The 17,099-nt window shown below is 41.4% G+C and overlaps 1 protein-coding gene across 1 annotated transcript; it reads left to right on the top strand.

Annotated features, from left to right (window-relative positions):
- Positions 1-1,205: 1,205 nt before the first annotated feature.
- Positions 1,206-15,584, top strand: LOC311056552 (uncharacterized protein). The gene is made up of 5 exons (XM_084073260.1): positions 1,206-1,502; positions 9,971-10,201; positions 12,176-12,226; positions 14,212-14,334; positions 15,269-15,584. The coding sequence occupies exons 1-5, from the start codon at positions 1,271-1,273 to the stop codon at positions 15,553-15,555; spliced, it is 924 nt and encodes a 307-aa protein (XP_083929386.1). The 5' UTR covers positions 1,206-1,270; the 3' UTR covers positions 15,556-15,584.
- The last annotated feature ends 1,515 nt before the right edge of the window (positions 15,585-17,099 follow it).

The following is a 17,099-nucleotide window of genomic DNA, read 5'->3' as shown; positions in this document are numbered from 1 at the left end:
CTATAGGGCTGCCAGAATTATATATATATTTACACTGATTTGAGCTAAGCTATCCTGTTCAGCTGAGCAATATTAGGTAACATTAGGAGATGAGGTCATCACCTTTGAGGCCCCTTTATCTCTTTCACACTTCCTCAAAGGGAGTCATAACCTGACTATAGACACTATTGCTGTAATGTTAATATAGTGCTTTAAATGATTTCACAAAGTTAGTAATGTTTTGTGTGTTCTTAACTATCTTATATTATTATTGTAATGCTAACTGGTTATAGTTAAGATCTTTAGTGGATAACACGTGACATGGATGTTTGTCTGCACATCCATAGTCAGGCCAGTTCCCAGCAAACAGACACTTAAAATATTAATCTCAGTGCCTCAGCCAAACTTAACCAGGCAATAGTGCATAGAACTCTTATCTAGGCAGGAGTGAGGGAGGCTACATTCCACAGGTGCCCTGAGAGCCAAGGTCATCTCACAGATGAGAGAATCACCAAACCATTATGCCTTGCTCCGATGGATGGACCAACAGCGACTCCTGTTGATGATTTTTTAATGTTTTACAATAATCTAGCAGGTAGATTTGAGGGCTTGTCAGAAGAGATATTACTCCATTACAAACTTCTCTACCTGTGGAGAGGAGTGTATCTCAGAGCTTTTATTGATGTACTATTAACTGGTATAGTATCATTTTTGTATATGACAATTCATTCTGATTAGGTTATTAGGCTCATAAATAATTGTAATCTTAGATTTAAGGGTAATAACATTATTGGATTCAACCACAATTGTAATTCACCTGTGTAGCGATTCTTTCAAGGGTATTTAACTCCTAACTTCACAGAACCAATGAACCAAGTACCTTACTTTTATGGTGTCAAGATTCAGCTATAAATCTAACACATCCACGTAGGAAAAGTCAGCTTGGGATCAACTTTTGAAATAAATGGCTGATATTTCAATGTTTCACATTCACTTCACTTTGTTACACCTTATCTCTCTCTGTGTTTCTCTCTCTCTGTCTGTCTCTCTTTGAATGTCTCTCTCTCTTTCACTATACTGTCCATGCCTTAGGCTTAGAGAAACAAACTTTTCAGTATTATCCGTATTGCTGCCAAGATCAGACTTCCCACTCCCACACTATGACTGGAAAAACAAGAGAACATAATTTACACGCCTCCAACCAATAAGAAGAAGAGAAGGAAGCAGGGAAAGTAAATAACTGGAGACACATTTGGAAGAACAACATCATCGACACAGACTGAGTTCCAGGATGAAGGTTTACGGAGCGTTGCTGGTGTTTGTGTTGTTGTGTGTGTGTGAGGCCGGGGCTCAAGGACACACTGGAGCGCTGGATGAGAGACAGAGCGGCGTTGGACCCTCAACCCCCTCCATACCGGACGTTTGGAGAGAAGTGTTAGGAATCAGAGACAAGCTGTACAGCCTGGGAACCTTAGTGGTTGAGCTGAGAGAGAAGCTGGCTGCCAGCGACACACTCAATGCAGGTACTGTAACTAGTGATGGTAGAAGTACTCCAATGTTTTACTTAAGTAAAAGTATCAATACTGCAACGTAGATGTACTCTGTTACAAGTAAAAGTCCCATATTCAAAATGTACTTGAGTAAAAGTATCGGCATCAAAATATACTTAAAGTATTAGAAGTAAAAGTACTCATTGCGCAAAATGTCCCATTTCACCAGATGTGTTAAAATAATCATTTAAAAATAGCCGATCTACAAGCTCACAATGTGTTGCATCACAACGGAAGTAAGTAAGTAAAAGTATTGAAAATTGTGAATATTGAAGAATCCTCAAATTGTACTGTATGTACAGTACTTGAGTATATGTACTTTGTTACTTTAAACCACTGATTGTAACTTCACCCGTTTTACAATGATGCTGACAGACTGACAGACAGACAGACAGACAGACAGGCAGGCAGGCAGGCAGGCAGGCAGACAGACAGACAGACAGACAGACAGACAGACAGACAGACAGACAGACAGACAGACAGACAGACAGACAGACAGACAGACAGACAGGCAGAGGGCTAAATAGTTGTCTTCAATATGCAGATGTTTGGCAGAGATGATGAGTTGCGAAATATGTTTATGAGGGCGAGTCATCTCTCTCTCTCTCTCTCTCTCTCTCTCTCTCTCTCTCTCTCTCTCTCTCTCTCTCTCTCTCTCTCTCTCTCATACCAAGGCAAAAGTGGAACAAAATAATGAAAAGTAGTAAAGTGTGCTCTTAGGAGCACAGGTCTCCACCAGGCCTGGTTGCCTATCCAGGGCCTGCACACTTTGGAAGGCAGTCATAGCCTCTTGGAATATGATCTGACTACTGAGTAAAAGTACAAAAGTATCGGCATCAAAATATACTTAAATTATTAGAAGTAAAAGTACTCATTGTGCAAAACGTCCCATTTCACCAGATGTGTTAAAAGAATCATTTAAAAATAGCCGATCTACAAGCTCACAATGTGTAGCATCACAACGGAAGTATGTAAGTGAAAGTATTGAAAATTGTAAATATTGAAGAAAAAAATTGTACTTAAGTACAGTACCTGAGTATGTACTTTGTTACTTTAAACCACTGATTGTGATTGTAACTTCACATGTTTTGACACTGATGCTGACAGGCAGGCAGGCAGGCAGGCAGGCAGGCAGACAGACAGACAGACAGACAGACAGACAGACAGACAGACAGACAGACAGACAGACAGACAGACAGACAGGCGGGCAGGCAGGCAGGCAGGCAGGCAGGCAGGCAGGCAGGCAGACAGGCAGACAGGCAGACAGGCAGACAGGCAGACAGACAGACAGGTGGGCAGGCAGGCAGGCAGGCAGGCAGGCAGGCAGACAGGCAGACAGACAGGCGGACGGACGGATCTCTCTCTCTCTCTAATACCAAGGCAAAAGTGGAACAAAACAATGAAAAGTAGTAAAGTGTGCTCTTAGGAGCACAGGTCTCCACCAGGCCTGGTTGCCTACCCAGGGCCCGCAGGCTTTGAAAGGCAGTCATAGCCTTCTCCGACCTTTATAATCGGAGAAATACTACTTCCGCCGCTGACGACACAGCCATTCCATTCATTTCAACCTCTCGCCGCTGACGCCATACCCACAGCATTGATTTCGACTAATGCAACTAAACACAACAACTACAGCTGACGTCTCAACACAAAACCAGCCACAACGTGCACGCTGAATTTACGGGTGGCGTAGGGCACCTCTCATTGCTCACTACATACTTGCCTCCACGTAACATAATTCATTGTACTCACCACATTACGACCACACCGGACCCACCGGATGGGGAAACACTTTTGCACCGTTTTTGATTCATTCACGGGGGCAGTGCATGAGTCTTTAGGTCGGGGATCACTGAATGACAGGCAGCGCGATGTGTGTGTGTGTGTGTGTGTGTGTGTGTGTGTGTGTGTGTGTGTGTGTGTGTGTGTGTGTGTGTGTGTGTGTGTGTGTGTGTGGCGGACTCATTGCTGTCACGTGTGCCTGTCAGCAGCAGCAGTGTTGCCAAGTATCGTGAGTGAAATAAGGAAACAGTACACCAAAAACAAGCAAGCAAACAAGCATTTTTTTGACCAGAAGTTGCAGTAAATAAGCGGACATGGCAACACCGACAATGAGCGTTAGCGCTTTCATGGTTGCGAAGATACGACAGTACACGCTACCCAAAGTCTCAAAACCCCGGACAATTGAAGGATTTAAAAAAAAAACCCGGACAGGCCGGACAGCCTCCCAAAAGAGGACATGTCCGGGTAAAAGAGGACGTATGGTCACCCTACCCAACGCGCCGCAGGAGGTGGAAGGAGGAGGAGACACAGTGTTCCCCAATATGTTATTCTAGCACCTGCTCTACCCGCCCCCCCATTATGCCGACTCCGTATTTTGCGCGTGGAGGTGTGCCCGTGGGCGTGTTGTTGCTATATCCCCCAAGTTGCCATTCAGCACACACACACATGGGTACGGCTTGGGGAGGGGGGATAGCGGTTTCTAAAACCACCCGCCGTTTTCTAAAACCACCCGCCAAGTGCACACAGACACTGCAATGGCTTTGTGCGTTGGACCATGAGCCGTGTTGCCAGCATTGGCCAGAAATAAGCAACCACAGGTCTATTGTCGTATCATGTGCTATATTGTATATGACAGTATGCAAGTAAAAACAGAGGAACAAATACTAAAGCTAAAGTCAGCACTATATAGAAATTATACTAAAGTAAGCAGAATCATGAGTGACACAGACTGGTGTTTGCATATCTAATCAAGGACTCTGCCCTGGTGTGAATAGCAATCACAGCTCCATTGTTTAACCTGGAGACACTAAGTCTACCTTCCTGACAACAACTGTTACTCAGGATGGCCGAATGATCAAAGAACTTGGTCAACAGCTGGTGGGGGATTCTCCCCCACCCCACCCGTTTGTTTGTATTCAAATGTGAACGGACAGTATAAGTTGACTGATACGTGACTTGTTAAGTTAGTACCACCAGGCCGTTAGGCTGTACGGGAGATCAGGGCTCTGCCCTGGCTCTCTGCTGTTATGATGCTGTTTATGCGGAATAAATGAATGATTCTGGAACCTGGTCAAGACGTCTCTTCTCCTCCACTTCTTATTACAACTAACCAGCCGGGTAACACACATTTTAAGCCTCAAAGACACGTCACTATGAAAACAAAAAGAACTGACTCTAAGGCCACATTAGCCCTTCAAACTAGAGCTTAATATGCCTAAATATTTCAGCCCGCTCGACTAATAATTGACAAATTAGGCCCAGACCAGCCCGTCAGTCATTTTTCTAAGGAAGGCTTTTTTCTCATTAAATCTTGGTAATTTGTTAAGAACAGGAGTCATTCTACCCTATTCCAACATTCTATATTTTATCTAAAAAACAGCATGGAGCAAATAGGCTATATAAATATATAAACTGCCCCTATAACCATTTTTAAAAATATATTCGTTATTCTATGAAATATATTTTAAATTGAGATTTTTTCGTTTTTTTCCATATTGCGCTGCGGTGGTGATTAATTAGCTGCCAGCTGTGTAAGAATAGTATAAATATTTTAAATGGCTCTTGGGGATCTGACAGACTAATATGAGAAGTTGCTTATTGTGAACACAATACGCTACAAATTAATTCATATATTAATTTATTTGGATTAAAAAGACCCAAAGCCCAACACATTTGGACCAGGCCCAGCCATGCAGACGGGCCGGGTCAGGTCCCGTTGGGTTTGGGCTAAAATCTTACATGATCGGATCATCTGTGATTTTCATTTCAGAACACAGAACACCTGCTCATATCAAACTGCGCTACAGTGCAGACAGGGAGATAGGCTAGAGCACATATTGGATCGGGGATGACGGCTAGCGCAGTCTTCTCTTAAAGGCAATGGCTTCTGGCACAGTGATTGGTTTTATCAATGTAACGCCCAAACCACACCTATGCATAATGTAAGGGGTAGCTCAGGTGTTTGGCGGGTGAGGGAGGTGGTAAAAGGTATACTGTAGGTATAGGTAAAAGCTCTTTGTTTGTCTTTTTCTTAATTCATCTGGAATCTAAAAGCCTGAAATGGTTATTATTTGAAATGTCAGTCATCTTTTAATCATTCTTTTTCATCAAAACAAAGAAGTCACGTGACCATGTGTCAAATCACGTAGTCTTTGTCCTTTAAAATAAGAGTTGTAGTCTAACATGCAAGCAATAGACGGATTTCTTGTTTACCAACATTGAGACTGTTTCATGTAATCAATTCCCAACAGATCCCCAAACCTGTTGTTTTGGGGATCACTGGTTTCAGTTCATTCAACCTCCTCTGTGTGTTGGCTAGTGAAACGCTCCTGGCGAGACATATATACTTCACCTCGCAACAGTGTTGCGTGCCAAGAACAGCTAACATACAACGTCACAACGCGTCGAGGATGCGACGCGTTGTGACCTTGGAGGTCTGCTATTCTCTGCCGTTCTCTGCACACAATACCTTCGCACGGCAGAGTATAAATTAGGTTTGAGGGGATACAGCTGTGTGATCAAGCAGGCTCTAGTGCCGTGATCATAGAGCGCTCCCTCAGCAACTGGAGGTGGGGTTTGGGGGACAACCGCTTTGGGGAAGGGGTCTCCACAATGGACAACAGGGGCTTCTCTGGAAAAATTCAACGGCCCTTTGTATGTTGATGAGTGATTAGCGACACATCAAAGCAAACATCTCAAATGAATTCTCCTTTAAATGGTCCATTTTGAGGGCTTAGCGGCCATTTTTTTAGCTTGGCACACAGCTGATTTGGATTCAGCACACCTTAATACCCCTAAAAAACATGTGTGCCATAAATTAACACGATTTGCCTTCGGGATAAAGATTTTTGGAGACCTGACCTAGTCTGTAGTCCTATGCAAAGGATAAACTGTAATTTAGATAGCATGTTATGTAGACAGATGTCAGGTCATTTGTAGACCTGGCATCCTGTAGTGCGTATAGTTTCAATGTACAGATTATTGCTTTTTTGGGGGATATTCTACTGTTTAGACTGATGACAGGTTCTTGGTTTACTTATGATCCTAGATTACTATTTCTATACATCTGATGTATTACCTTGTGTTTACCTGCTTACTGTAAGTCGCTCTAGAGTCTCTGCTGAATGCCTGCATTGTAAATTGATTAGTTCTAAAAAAAACTCAAGACTGAACATTAATCTGTTGAAAATCTATTAATGAGATATGCATCGAAAACTAAAATGTCTATGACTATGTAAGTGAAATGTTAATCAGCATCCAGAGTTTGTTAGATTGTATTGTAAACTGTCACAGGGACTTACTCCCCAATCCAACCTTTGATGCTGAGTGCCAAGCAGTGAGGCACTGGGTCCCGTTTCTATAGTCTTTGGTATGACCCAGCCAGGGAATCAAACCCCCGAGCTCTCAGTGTCAGGGCGGACACTCTAACCACCAGACAAGTCATACTAACGTCATGTTCTAAATAGTGATAGTAACAACGATACTAGTGATAGAAGATATTGTTATAATTCAATTTGTAAAAGGTACAAACTGTTTTACGTCTGAAAAGATCATGTAAATCAAAATGTATTTTTTTTCTCCTTTCTTTCTTTTTGTTTTATCTGTTCTGAAATGTAATATTTGAAGTTTTGTGTTAGTTCATTTTCTTTTGTTTGCACTTACGTTTTCTTTAACCTATTATGATAATTTATTTTAAATGGTAATAAGGTGGGCAAAATAAGCTTTGGCTTCAGCCCATACCTTTTCGGCCAAATTGTCATCATGTTGACTAAGTTGTACTGTATGTTCAACTGTTTTGTTTTTAAAAGAAATCATGACCGAAAAAAGCAAAAAAAAAAAAAAAAAAACGAAATAACTAACTAACTATGAGCAGAGGTGTACAGTACCTGTACATCATGGCTGAGGGATGTACTTGTACATCAAGATGCCTTACGCTACAGAAACAGGAGATAGGCTCCTGACCTGATGGGCCACATGGCTCAGGGAAGGCTTACCGTAAACTGTAGTACTCTGCTGTAGTTTACTGTAAAACTACAAGATATAATGGCCCTCATTTATCAACGCGGTGTAGACCAAATAATGGGCGTACGGCGTAATCACCGCACTTTTCGGCATTTATCAATATATCCTGACGTGGGCTTTATCCTACGGTACGCTGAGATCTCACGTCTGGTCGAGACCAGTTGTTGACGTTGGCTGCACCCGTTTATTCCATCCTAGACCTGTGGAGCAGCATTGTTTGACTGTCTGACAGGCATCTGAACACATACTCCACTCATAAATGTATATCTACACTAATAAATAATCCCTGTGAAAATATAACATTTTATAAAGTAATTTAAAAAAACTGCTTTAACAGTCATTCAGATAAGACTGTAGATCTGGCTGTATTGAAAATAGCATATCTACAAGCTCACAAGCCAGCGACGCGTTGTGAGCTTGTAGATCTGCTATTTTCAAAATATACAGCGCTTCGGCAAGAGCACTCGGGAGTTTAGAGCGCTGCTGTTATATTTTCATGGCCACCGGGAGATCAGACATTTAACCCTGCATGGTCCAACACGTACCAGCCTTCATTCATTAATGTTCTCTCCAGGCTATCTCTCATTAATGCGGAGCGGGACGGGACTCGCCCGTCCGACGGTCCGAGTCTCACTGGGAAATGGGAATAGCCTACATGACGGCTTTATTTTAGTGTAACTCGAACACGCACTGCTCGGTATGGGTTAAATACATTAATATACAAACATATTCCATTCGTGGCGATGTGATTGATTGGTATCATAATATGTCATTCATGTAGGCTTCAAGCCTACGTGATTGTACCGCTACGGTACGGGTTACATGAGAAACACAGCTGGGCGGGTGTGTGTGTGTGTGTGTGTGTGTGTGTGTGAGAGAGAGAGAGAGAGAGAGAGGGGCGTGTGTGGCGAGGCGAGGCGATCGGGGTTAAACTATTTCTTATTGGCTTTTCATGTCTTTGGTCGTATTCTGGTTCGTCTTCATGTCGTAAAATCGGGGCGTTTTGAGAATTTTTAAAGGGCGTGTTATTTAAATGACGCTCGTTTCAGCCGTGACATTTATCAACGCTGGGACCAAGTGTAAGCTCGGATCAGCTGTGTAGGATGCGTTGATAAATGTGACTTTGACGTTGGTGTACGGCCGAATATATGGAAATTATACGGCGGTTTATACGCTGCGTTGATAAGTGAGGGCCGCCCTCATTTATCAACGCGGTGTAGACCAAATAATGGGCGTACGGCGAGATCACCGCAATTTTCGGCATTTATCAATATATCCTGACGTGGGCTTTATCCTACGGTACGCTGAGATCTCACGTCTGGTCGGGACCAGTTGTTGACGTTGGCTGCACCCGTTTATTCCATCCTAGACCTGCGGAGCAGCATTGTTTGACTGTCTGAGAGGCATTGGACACCTAATCCACTCATAAATCTGTATATCTACACTAATAAATAATCCCTGTGAAAATATAACATTTTATAAAGTAATTTAAACAAACTGCTTTAACAGTCATTCAGATAAGATTGTAGATCTGTCTGTATTGAAAATAGCAGATCTACAAGCTCACAAGCCAGCAACGCGTTGTGAGCTTGTAGATCTGCTATTTTCAAAATATACGGGCGCTTTCTGCGAGAGCACTCTTCTGCGCGAGCACCGGTCTAACAGGCGGCGCTGCTGTTATATTTTCATGGCCACCGGGAGATCAGACATTTAACCCATGGTCCAACACACACCAGCCTTCATTCATTAATGTTCTCTCCAGGCTATCTCTCATTAATGCGGAGCGGGACGGGACTCGCCCGTCCGACGGTCCGAGTCTCACTGGGAAATGGGAATAGCCTACATGAGGGCTTTATTTTAGTGTAACTCGAACGCGCACTGCTCGGTATGGGTTAAATACATTAATCTACAAAAGTATTCCATTCATGCCGATGTGATTGGTATCATAATATGTCATTCATGTAGGCTACAAGCCTACGTGACAATACGCTACGGGCGTGTGTGTGTGTGTGTGTGTGTGTGAGAGAGAGAGAGAGAGAGAGCGAGCGAGAGAGGCGTGTGCGTGTGCGTGTGCGGCGAGGCCAGCGGGGGGGGGGGGGGGGGGGGGCTGTTTCTTATTGGCTTTTCATGTCTTTGGTCGTATTCTGGTTTGTCTTCATGTCGTAAAATCGGGGCGTTTTGAGAATATTTATGGGGCGTGTTATTTAAATGACGCTCGTTTCAGCCGTGACATTTATCAACGCTGGGACCAAGTGTAAGCTCGGATCAGCTGTGTAGGATGCGTTGATAAATGTGACTTCGACGTTGGTGTACGCCGAATATATGGAAAAATATACGGCGGTTTATACGCTGCGTTGATAAATGAGGGCCTATGTGTTTAAAAAGTTTAAACATTTAGGTTTCTCTGTGATATCTTACAGAAATGTCTGCCAAAGTGACAGCCGGTGAGACCCAGATGGAAGTCCTTCAGACAAAGCTGGGTACCACTGAAGACCAGGTCCAAGTCCTCCAGACCAAGCTGGGTACCACTGAAGACCAGGTCCAAGTCCTCCAGACCAAGCTGGGTACCACTGAAGACGAGGTCCAAGTCCTCCAGACCAGACTGAGCAGCAGTGACAACAACGTGGAGGCCTTGAAGAAAAAAAGTGAAGGTAATTAGAACACAATGGCCACAGTTACATGGACACTCATGTATTCATTCAGAATGAATTCATTCCGAATGAACTCATTCTGAATAGAGGAATCTGATCCACTCACCTGTTTACATGGGACCTGAATAAAAGTATTCCTCGTTTACACGACCAAAGCATTCATTCAGAATATAACTTTTGACATGCGCAAAGTGGTTCCCGCCTACGCCCGGGCATGGACCAGGGGCCACTACCCGGAGCAGAGCTTCCCCTGGTGGGCATGGGAGGAGGCAATAGCCCCCTTGTGCCTCCGCGGCGGAGGTCTATCGGTCGTAGGCAGGCCGGTAAGCAACGCACCGACTCCTGGCCAGGCAGCGTTGTATGCGGTGCAAGCCTGTGTTCCTTTGTCATCGCCGTTTTAATGCAAAAGTAGCAGATCTACAAGTTCAGACCAGTTTCTTTTTTTGTATTGGTACCAGACACGGTAAAACGTAGGCTAGCCTATAGTATTTGTCACATTTCTCATGTAGGTACCGTACGATGATGTCATCGCGCATTCGCACATGGTCATTATAATAATAAATAATAATACTTAAACACCGGACCGCTCATGGTCATTATAATAATAAATGGAGAGAGAGAGAGAGAGAGAGAGAGAGAGAGAGAGAGAGAGAGAGAGAGAGAGAGAGAGAGAGAGAGAGAGATAGCAACACTACAGTCTATGAAACAAGGCACGCTCATTTATGGCAAAAGTAGCCTACAAAAGTATTGGCATCAAAATATACTTAAGTAGAAAGTATAAGCTACTCATTATGCCGAGTGTCACGTTTTATTGTATTATTATGAAAAAGCTTTGAAACATGCTGTAACTCATTCACTGTAATGAAAACCCTCTTTCTGCGCCGAGTAGCGCGCGGTGCGCACACGGGGTCTGTCCATAGAGGTAGGCTATAATATTACGGGTCTGTCGCCCTAAAACACAATCGCCCCGGGTCAAAATCCAGCCACCATGGAGCAGCCGTGGATGGCCCGCTCAAAAGGTGCGTGGGGCGGGGTGTTTTGGGACCACCGTTCTAGCTGCCCATGTAATGAATTGATGAAGTAAAACTCATCTGTTTTCGCTGCAGTTGCGCCCTAATAATGTTGTTTTCATTTATTTTTGTTCACGTATGCTATTAAAATAATGCAGCTATTGCAGTATTGGGCCTTAACATGCGATTAAAAATGTATTATGTATTTGGCCCCTCATATATAAAATAAATAAAAATAATAAAATAAAATCTGATTTAAAATTGAAACTTGCATGCTGATCAATGCGTTTCTGCGTTTACGTGTGGACAGGGATTTTTTTTTAAAATCTTTGTCATGTGGCCAGGGATTCTTTTTAAAAACTGAGGACTAAAATACCTGTTTAGAAAAAGATCCCAGCAATCCTCAGAGCGTCCGTTCTCCTGGACAAGTCTGGGCTTAACCATTACAGGCTTATTAAATGACGCTATTAGAATCATTAATTTTATCCCGCAGGAGCGAGCGCTTCTCAGCACCAACCGTGGCTGAATTAGAGATTTGATAGGTCATTTTTGGACAATTCTGACAGCCCTACTAAGCACAGACATGCGCAAAGGAATGCATGTATTCCAAACGGACAGGAGCGTTTGGAATAAAGTGTTTACATGGTCAATTCCGATTGATTTAACCCGATTCAAACGGTCTATACCACCCCTCCTATTCCGAATGAAAATGCACTCGGGTCAGACTGGAATGGAATATTCTATTCCAATTGGGGTGTTTACATGAGCAAATCTATTCGGAATGAATTCATCCATTCATCCATTCCGAATAGAAGTGTATTCATTCCGAATACAACTGTCCATGTAACTGTGGCCAGTGATGTTCAGTGGATGCAGGCAGGAGAGAGTTGAATAATGGCTTAATTTAATGGTAATTACCTGTGTGAGTATGATTGATTTCATATGAATGTTGTATTGATTTCAGCGCACCTGGCTCAGCTGTCCACCGTACAAACCCAAGTGCAGGAACTGATGAGTAAGTACTGTATGTTTAGTAAACATATGTTGACTTAAAGGACAATTTTGGACTAAAGTTTTCTTACCTTTTCTATGATGTTATGATATCTTAGGATGAATGGTAGAGTAGAACATTTTCATAATTCCACCCTTTGTCCGCCACAGCTTAAAAGGTGCGCGGATCGGCCTTGCGTTAGATCACACTTTTTTTTTTCTTTTTTTTTTATACCACGATTTTGTAACCCTATTTTTTACACCCAGTGCCAATCTCTATGTAATCCTGGGCTCTGCACTCCCTCTGCCAACCTGCCTCCTTCTATGCATGAGAGCCAACTGACCTTCTTATCACCTGACAGGGGAGAGTTTCCCTGGTTGGACGTAGCGTGTGGAAGGAACACGTTATTCCAACCAGTTCCCTTCCCCTCCATCAGGCGCCCCGGCTGTCATGGGGGAGGCGGTATAGTGACCAGGATTACTACATGTTTTTGTGAGGGTACCTACCCTAGGAGACACGGGGAGAACATGCAAACTCCACACAGAAAGGCCCTTCCGCCAACCCCACCTAGGGTATGGGCACTGATGACGCGGAGGAGAGAACACGTCCCCAGCGCCCACTGCGCCCCCTGCGGGAATCGAACCCAGGACCTTCTAGCTGTGAAGCGACAGCGCTACCGACTGCGTCACCGTGCCCCCAGATCACATTTTTTTTTTTTTTTGAGATCTGACATTCATAGTGACAGAACACTATGCAAAAAAAATAAAAAAATAAATCTATACGAGATTGAAATCTTGAGATTTCAATCTCGTCTAGCGAGACTTCTGTTTTATTTTTATTTTTTTATGGACAGTGTTCTGTCACTATGAACTTCAGATCTCACCCAAAAAAAAAAACTGTTAAAATATGTCATCTAACGCAAGGCCTATCCGCGCACATTTTAAGCTGTGTACTGTACCATTCATCCTAAGATATCATAATATCATAGAAAATGTAAGAAAAACTTAGTCCAAAATTCTCCTTTAACACTGATGCTGTTAAAACATTATATTCGTTATGTTTAGTAAACATATGTTGACTTAACACTGATGCTGTTAAAACATTATATTCATTATGTTTAGTAAATATATGTTGGCTTAACACTGATGCTGTTAAAACATTATATTCATTATGTTTAGTAAACATATGTTGACTTAACACTGATGCTGTTAAAACATTATATTCATTATGTTTAGTAAACATATGTTGTACTGTACTGTATTCGGCAGATATGTAAGTGAATATGTAATCAGTGTCCATAGTTGAACAAATCTAATGATCAAGGTGTAACAGTTAGAACAGTTAGATAGGTAATGTCACACATAAATAAAATGTTAAATGTTAAAGTTAGGAGGTAATGTCACACATAATAAAATATATAATGTAAAAGTTAGTTATCTTTATCAACAATACATTGACATTGTGTTTTATTTAAGAAATATTCACAGAGCTCCTACTTGAAGTTTAAATATTCCAGCTCCCTCTTGTATCTCATAATGTCTGTCTCACTCTTACTGAACTCACTGAACTAAGATCCTACTGTATCTTAATGAATATTCATAAAGTCACTGATAACAATAGAATGTTGTATAGAGTACATTAGATCCTACTGTATCTTAATGAATATTCATAAAGTCATTTATAACAATAGAATGTTGTATAGAGTACAATAGATCCTATTGAAACAATAGAATGTTGTATTGTTCTGTAGACACTGATAGTTGAATGTAAGCTACTATACTGTAACACAACACAACACAACGCAACGCAACACAGCATTATTTTATTTTACAGTAGCAAAATTAGCTGATGTACAATCCCATAATGTGTCGCTCTGCAACGTTGTGCTGTGAGCTTGTAGATCTGCTATTTTTGGTACGAATAAGTATATACTTGAGGGTTTATTACATTTTACAGGTTTATTTATGCTTTTGTATATTAACAGTTGTTTCATGTTCCTGTGTTGACAGACAAACCACAGGTGGCTTTCTCTGTTGGTTTGGGTGAAACAGTTGGACCAGTTAGTTCTGTCACCACTGTGGTCTATAAGAAAGTCTTCACCAACATCGGCAACCACTACAATACATCTACAGGTAGGTGGAGATTTTAACCTTATCTTCATATAATTGGTCCTCACTAATGCTCATTATAATATTATATTATATCTTATCTTCATATAATTGGTCCTCACTAATGAACACTACTATCAGTAGTAGGCTACACTACTGATCTACAAGCTCTTGTGAGCTTGTAGATCTCTACAAGCTCTTGTGAGCTTGTAGATCTGCTATTTTCACTAGCTCTTAATTATTACTTTTTTAAAACGTTTGTATTATTTTAAAATTGAAGAAAAAACTATTAATAATAATAATGTATTAATATTTTTGAAAATCTTTTGAAATAAATAAAATGTAGGAAAGGAAAAAAGGGACATTTTCTCATGACCCTTAAAACGTGGTCCGCTACCCACAAATGGGTCCGCTACCCGCTAGTTGGGAAACAGCTGTTCTCAACCTTTTCAGACCGCGACCCCCCAAAATAACATTTTTAAACATGAGACCCCCCAAAACAATCATATTTAAACTGGGGACCCCCAACCCTAACAAGCCCTTGGAATGTACAGTAGGAGTTGAGGCATTACATTTAGTTTGACTCGGTTCCACGGATAAATATGTCGCTCTCGCTGTGTTTTAGGCGGGGAATAAGGCAGATCGACAAGCTCACAACGCCATGATGTGATGTGTTGTGAGCTTGTAGATCTTCTGTTTTTGCTACTTTTGTGAGAATAAACATAAAAAGATTAAATGTGGAGATACAAGATTTCTGCTTAACAACAACCATATCTAGCAGATCTGGCTTTTATCTATCATTATTAAATTAATACAGTCATATAAATACATCTTCAACTGTGTGTTTCACATTGAAATCAAGATATTTTCACGTGTGTGTGTGTGTGTGTGTGTGTGTGTGTGTGTGTGTGTGTGTGTGTGTGTGTGTGTGTGTGTGTGTGTGTGTGGTGTCTGACAGGTGTCTTCACATCTCCTGTTAAAGGAGTTTATCACTTCAGGTTCACTGCAGCTCTCTATGGAAAATCATCAGAGTATCTGGATATCCAGATGTATAAAAATGATCAGCAACTCCTGTGGAGCTTTGGATACAATAATCATGGAAACACGGAAACCGTTTCTAATGGAATGATCATAGAGTTGGAGGAGAGAGACACAGTTTACATGAGATTACCTTCTAAGAGAAGGCTCTATGATAACTCATACAACCACAACATATGGAGTGGTGTTCTGGTCTATTCTATGTAACACTGTTACTGGTACCATTACTTTATAGAGTGTATTCTATGTAACACTGTTACTGGTACCATTACTTTATAGAGTGTATTCTATGTAACACTGTTACTGGTACCATTACTTTATAGAGTGTATTAACACTGTTACTGGTACCATTACTTTATAGAGTGTATTCTATGTAACACAGTTACTGGTACCATTACTTTATAGAGTGTATTAACACTGTTACTGGTACCATTACTTTATAGAGTGTATTAACACTGTTACTGGTACCAATACTGTATAGAGTGTATTCTATGTAACACTGTTACTGGTACCATTACTTTATAGAGTGTATTTTATGTAACACTTTTACTGGTACCATTACTTTATAGAGTGTATTCTATGTAACACTGTTACTGGTACCATTACTTTATAGAGTGTATTCTATAATACTCATATTCATTTGGTGAATAAACTCATATTCAAAAGCATTGATGTGTGTTTATTATGTTTTACTGATTATTTGTCACATTATAATTATACATCTAGAAGACCAATGATGTTTTAATATGCAGAATATAACATCTCTGTCAGGTAGAAACCTCCAATAGTCCAAAACTTGTTGTTAAATTATCTAGTCACATGATCTTCATCATTTTCCTTGGTTCAATATTTATAAAAAGCCACAGACAGAATTGAACCCGTTTCATAGGGAGCGAGTATGAGAAATCAGAAAATGATTTTGATTCGTTGCACTGTTGTACGGACACGTTGAAACACAGTCACTGATTGGCCTATTTTGACCTCCTGGTGGCGCTATAACAGGGCAATGTGAAAAAGGTGCCATTTTTTCATAGGCCTTGCACGGCAATCAGACACTGCATTAATGATTTGAAGCATTGTGTTCCAAAAATGTGTTTTTGCTTAATCAGACCTGCTGGTGGTGCTATAACAAGCCAACGTTAAAAGGGTGGCATTTGCTCCAATATAGTGTGAATGTGCTTGCAAAGTTTCACCGCAATCGGACGCTGCATTCATGATTTGCGGAATTTTGTTCAAAACAAGCCACTACTGCAAACTTTAGATGTGATTCTTAGCCAATCAGGATGAAATATGAAAAATCAAACAGATCCGTCTTGATCACATGACTATAGAGATCATGTGTACCAATTTGCATGAAATTTGGATAAAATGGGAAGGAGTAATATAAAAACAATGTTTTACATAAGTCGACCTCCTGGTGTCGCTATAAAAGGCAGAAGTGAAAAGGGCAGGGCAAAGGTTTTTCCTTGACCTTTAGGGAGTGTGCATACAAAGTTTTACACAGATCGGTGCAGTTATAGCCAAGAGGGAAATAGCAAGAGTCGCATTCTCCGGTTTACTTCCCGTTTCTGCGTGACGTAGGTGGACACCTTTTTAGGAGACAGGAAGCAATAGTCACGTTCCCTACGCTTTGATTTAAAATGTTGTCGGATTTTTTTGGAGATTTGCAAAACTATACATTTTTGGAAAGGTTATTGTCTAAGGAATCAGAAAATCAATGTTTGCATTTGCCCAGATGTGTATATGGCGGC

The sequence above is a fragment of the Gymnoscopelus microlampas genome (assembly GCF_963454915.1).
Source record: "Gymnoscopelus microlampas genome assembly, chromosome: 12".
NCBI classification, from domain to species: domain Eukaryota; kingdom Metazoa; phylum Chordata; class Actinopteri; order Myctophiformes; family Myctophidae; genus Gymnoscopelus; species Gymnoscopelus microlampas.
This window is presented reverse-complemented; position numbering and strand designations above follow the sequence as displayed.

Excerpts from the sequence above, each read along its gene's own strand:
- LOC311056552 (XM_084073260.1), top strand. The coding sequence starts at position 1,271 with ATGAAGGTTTACGGAGCGTTGCTGGTGTTTGTGTTGTTGTGTGTGTGT. Across the intron at positions 10,202-12,175 it reads CTTGAAGAAAAAAAGTGAAG|CGCACCTGGCTCAGCTGTCC; the intron begins GTAATTAGAACA and ends TATTGATTTCAG. Across the intron at positions 14,335-15,268 it reads CCACTACAATACATCTACAG|GTGTCTTCACATCTCCTGTT; the intron begins GTAGGTGGAGAT and ends GGTGTCTGACAG.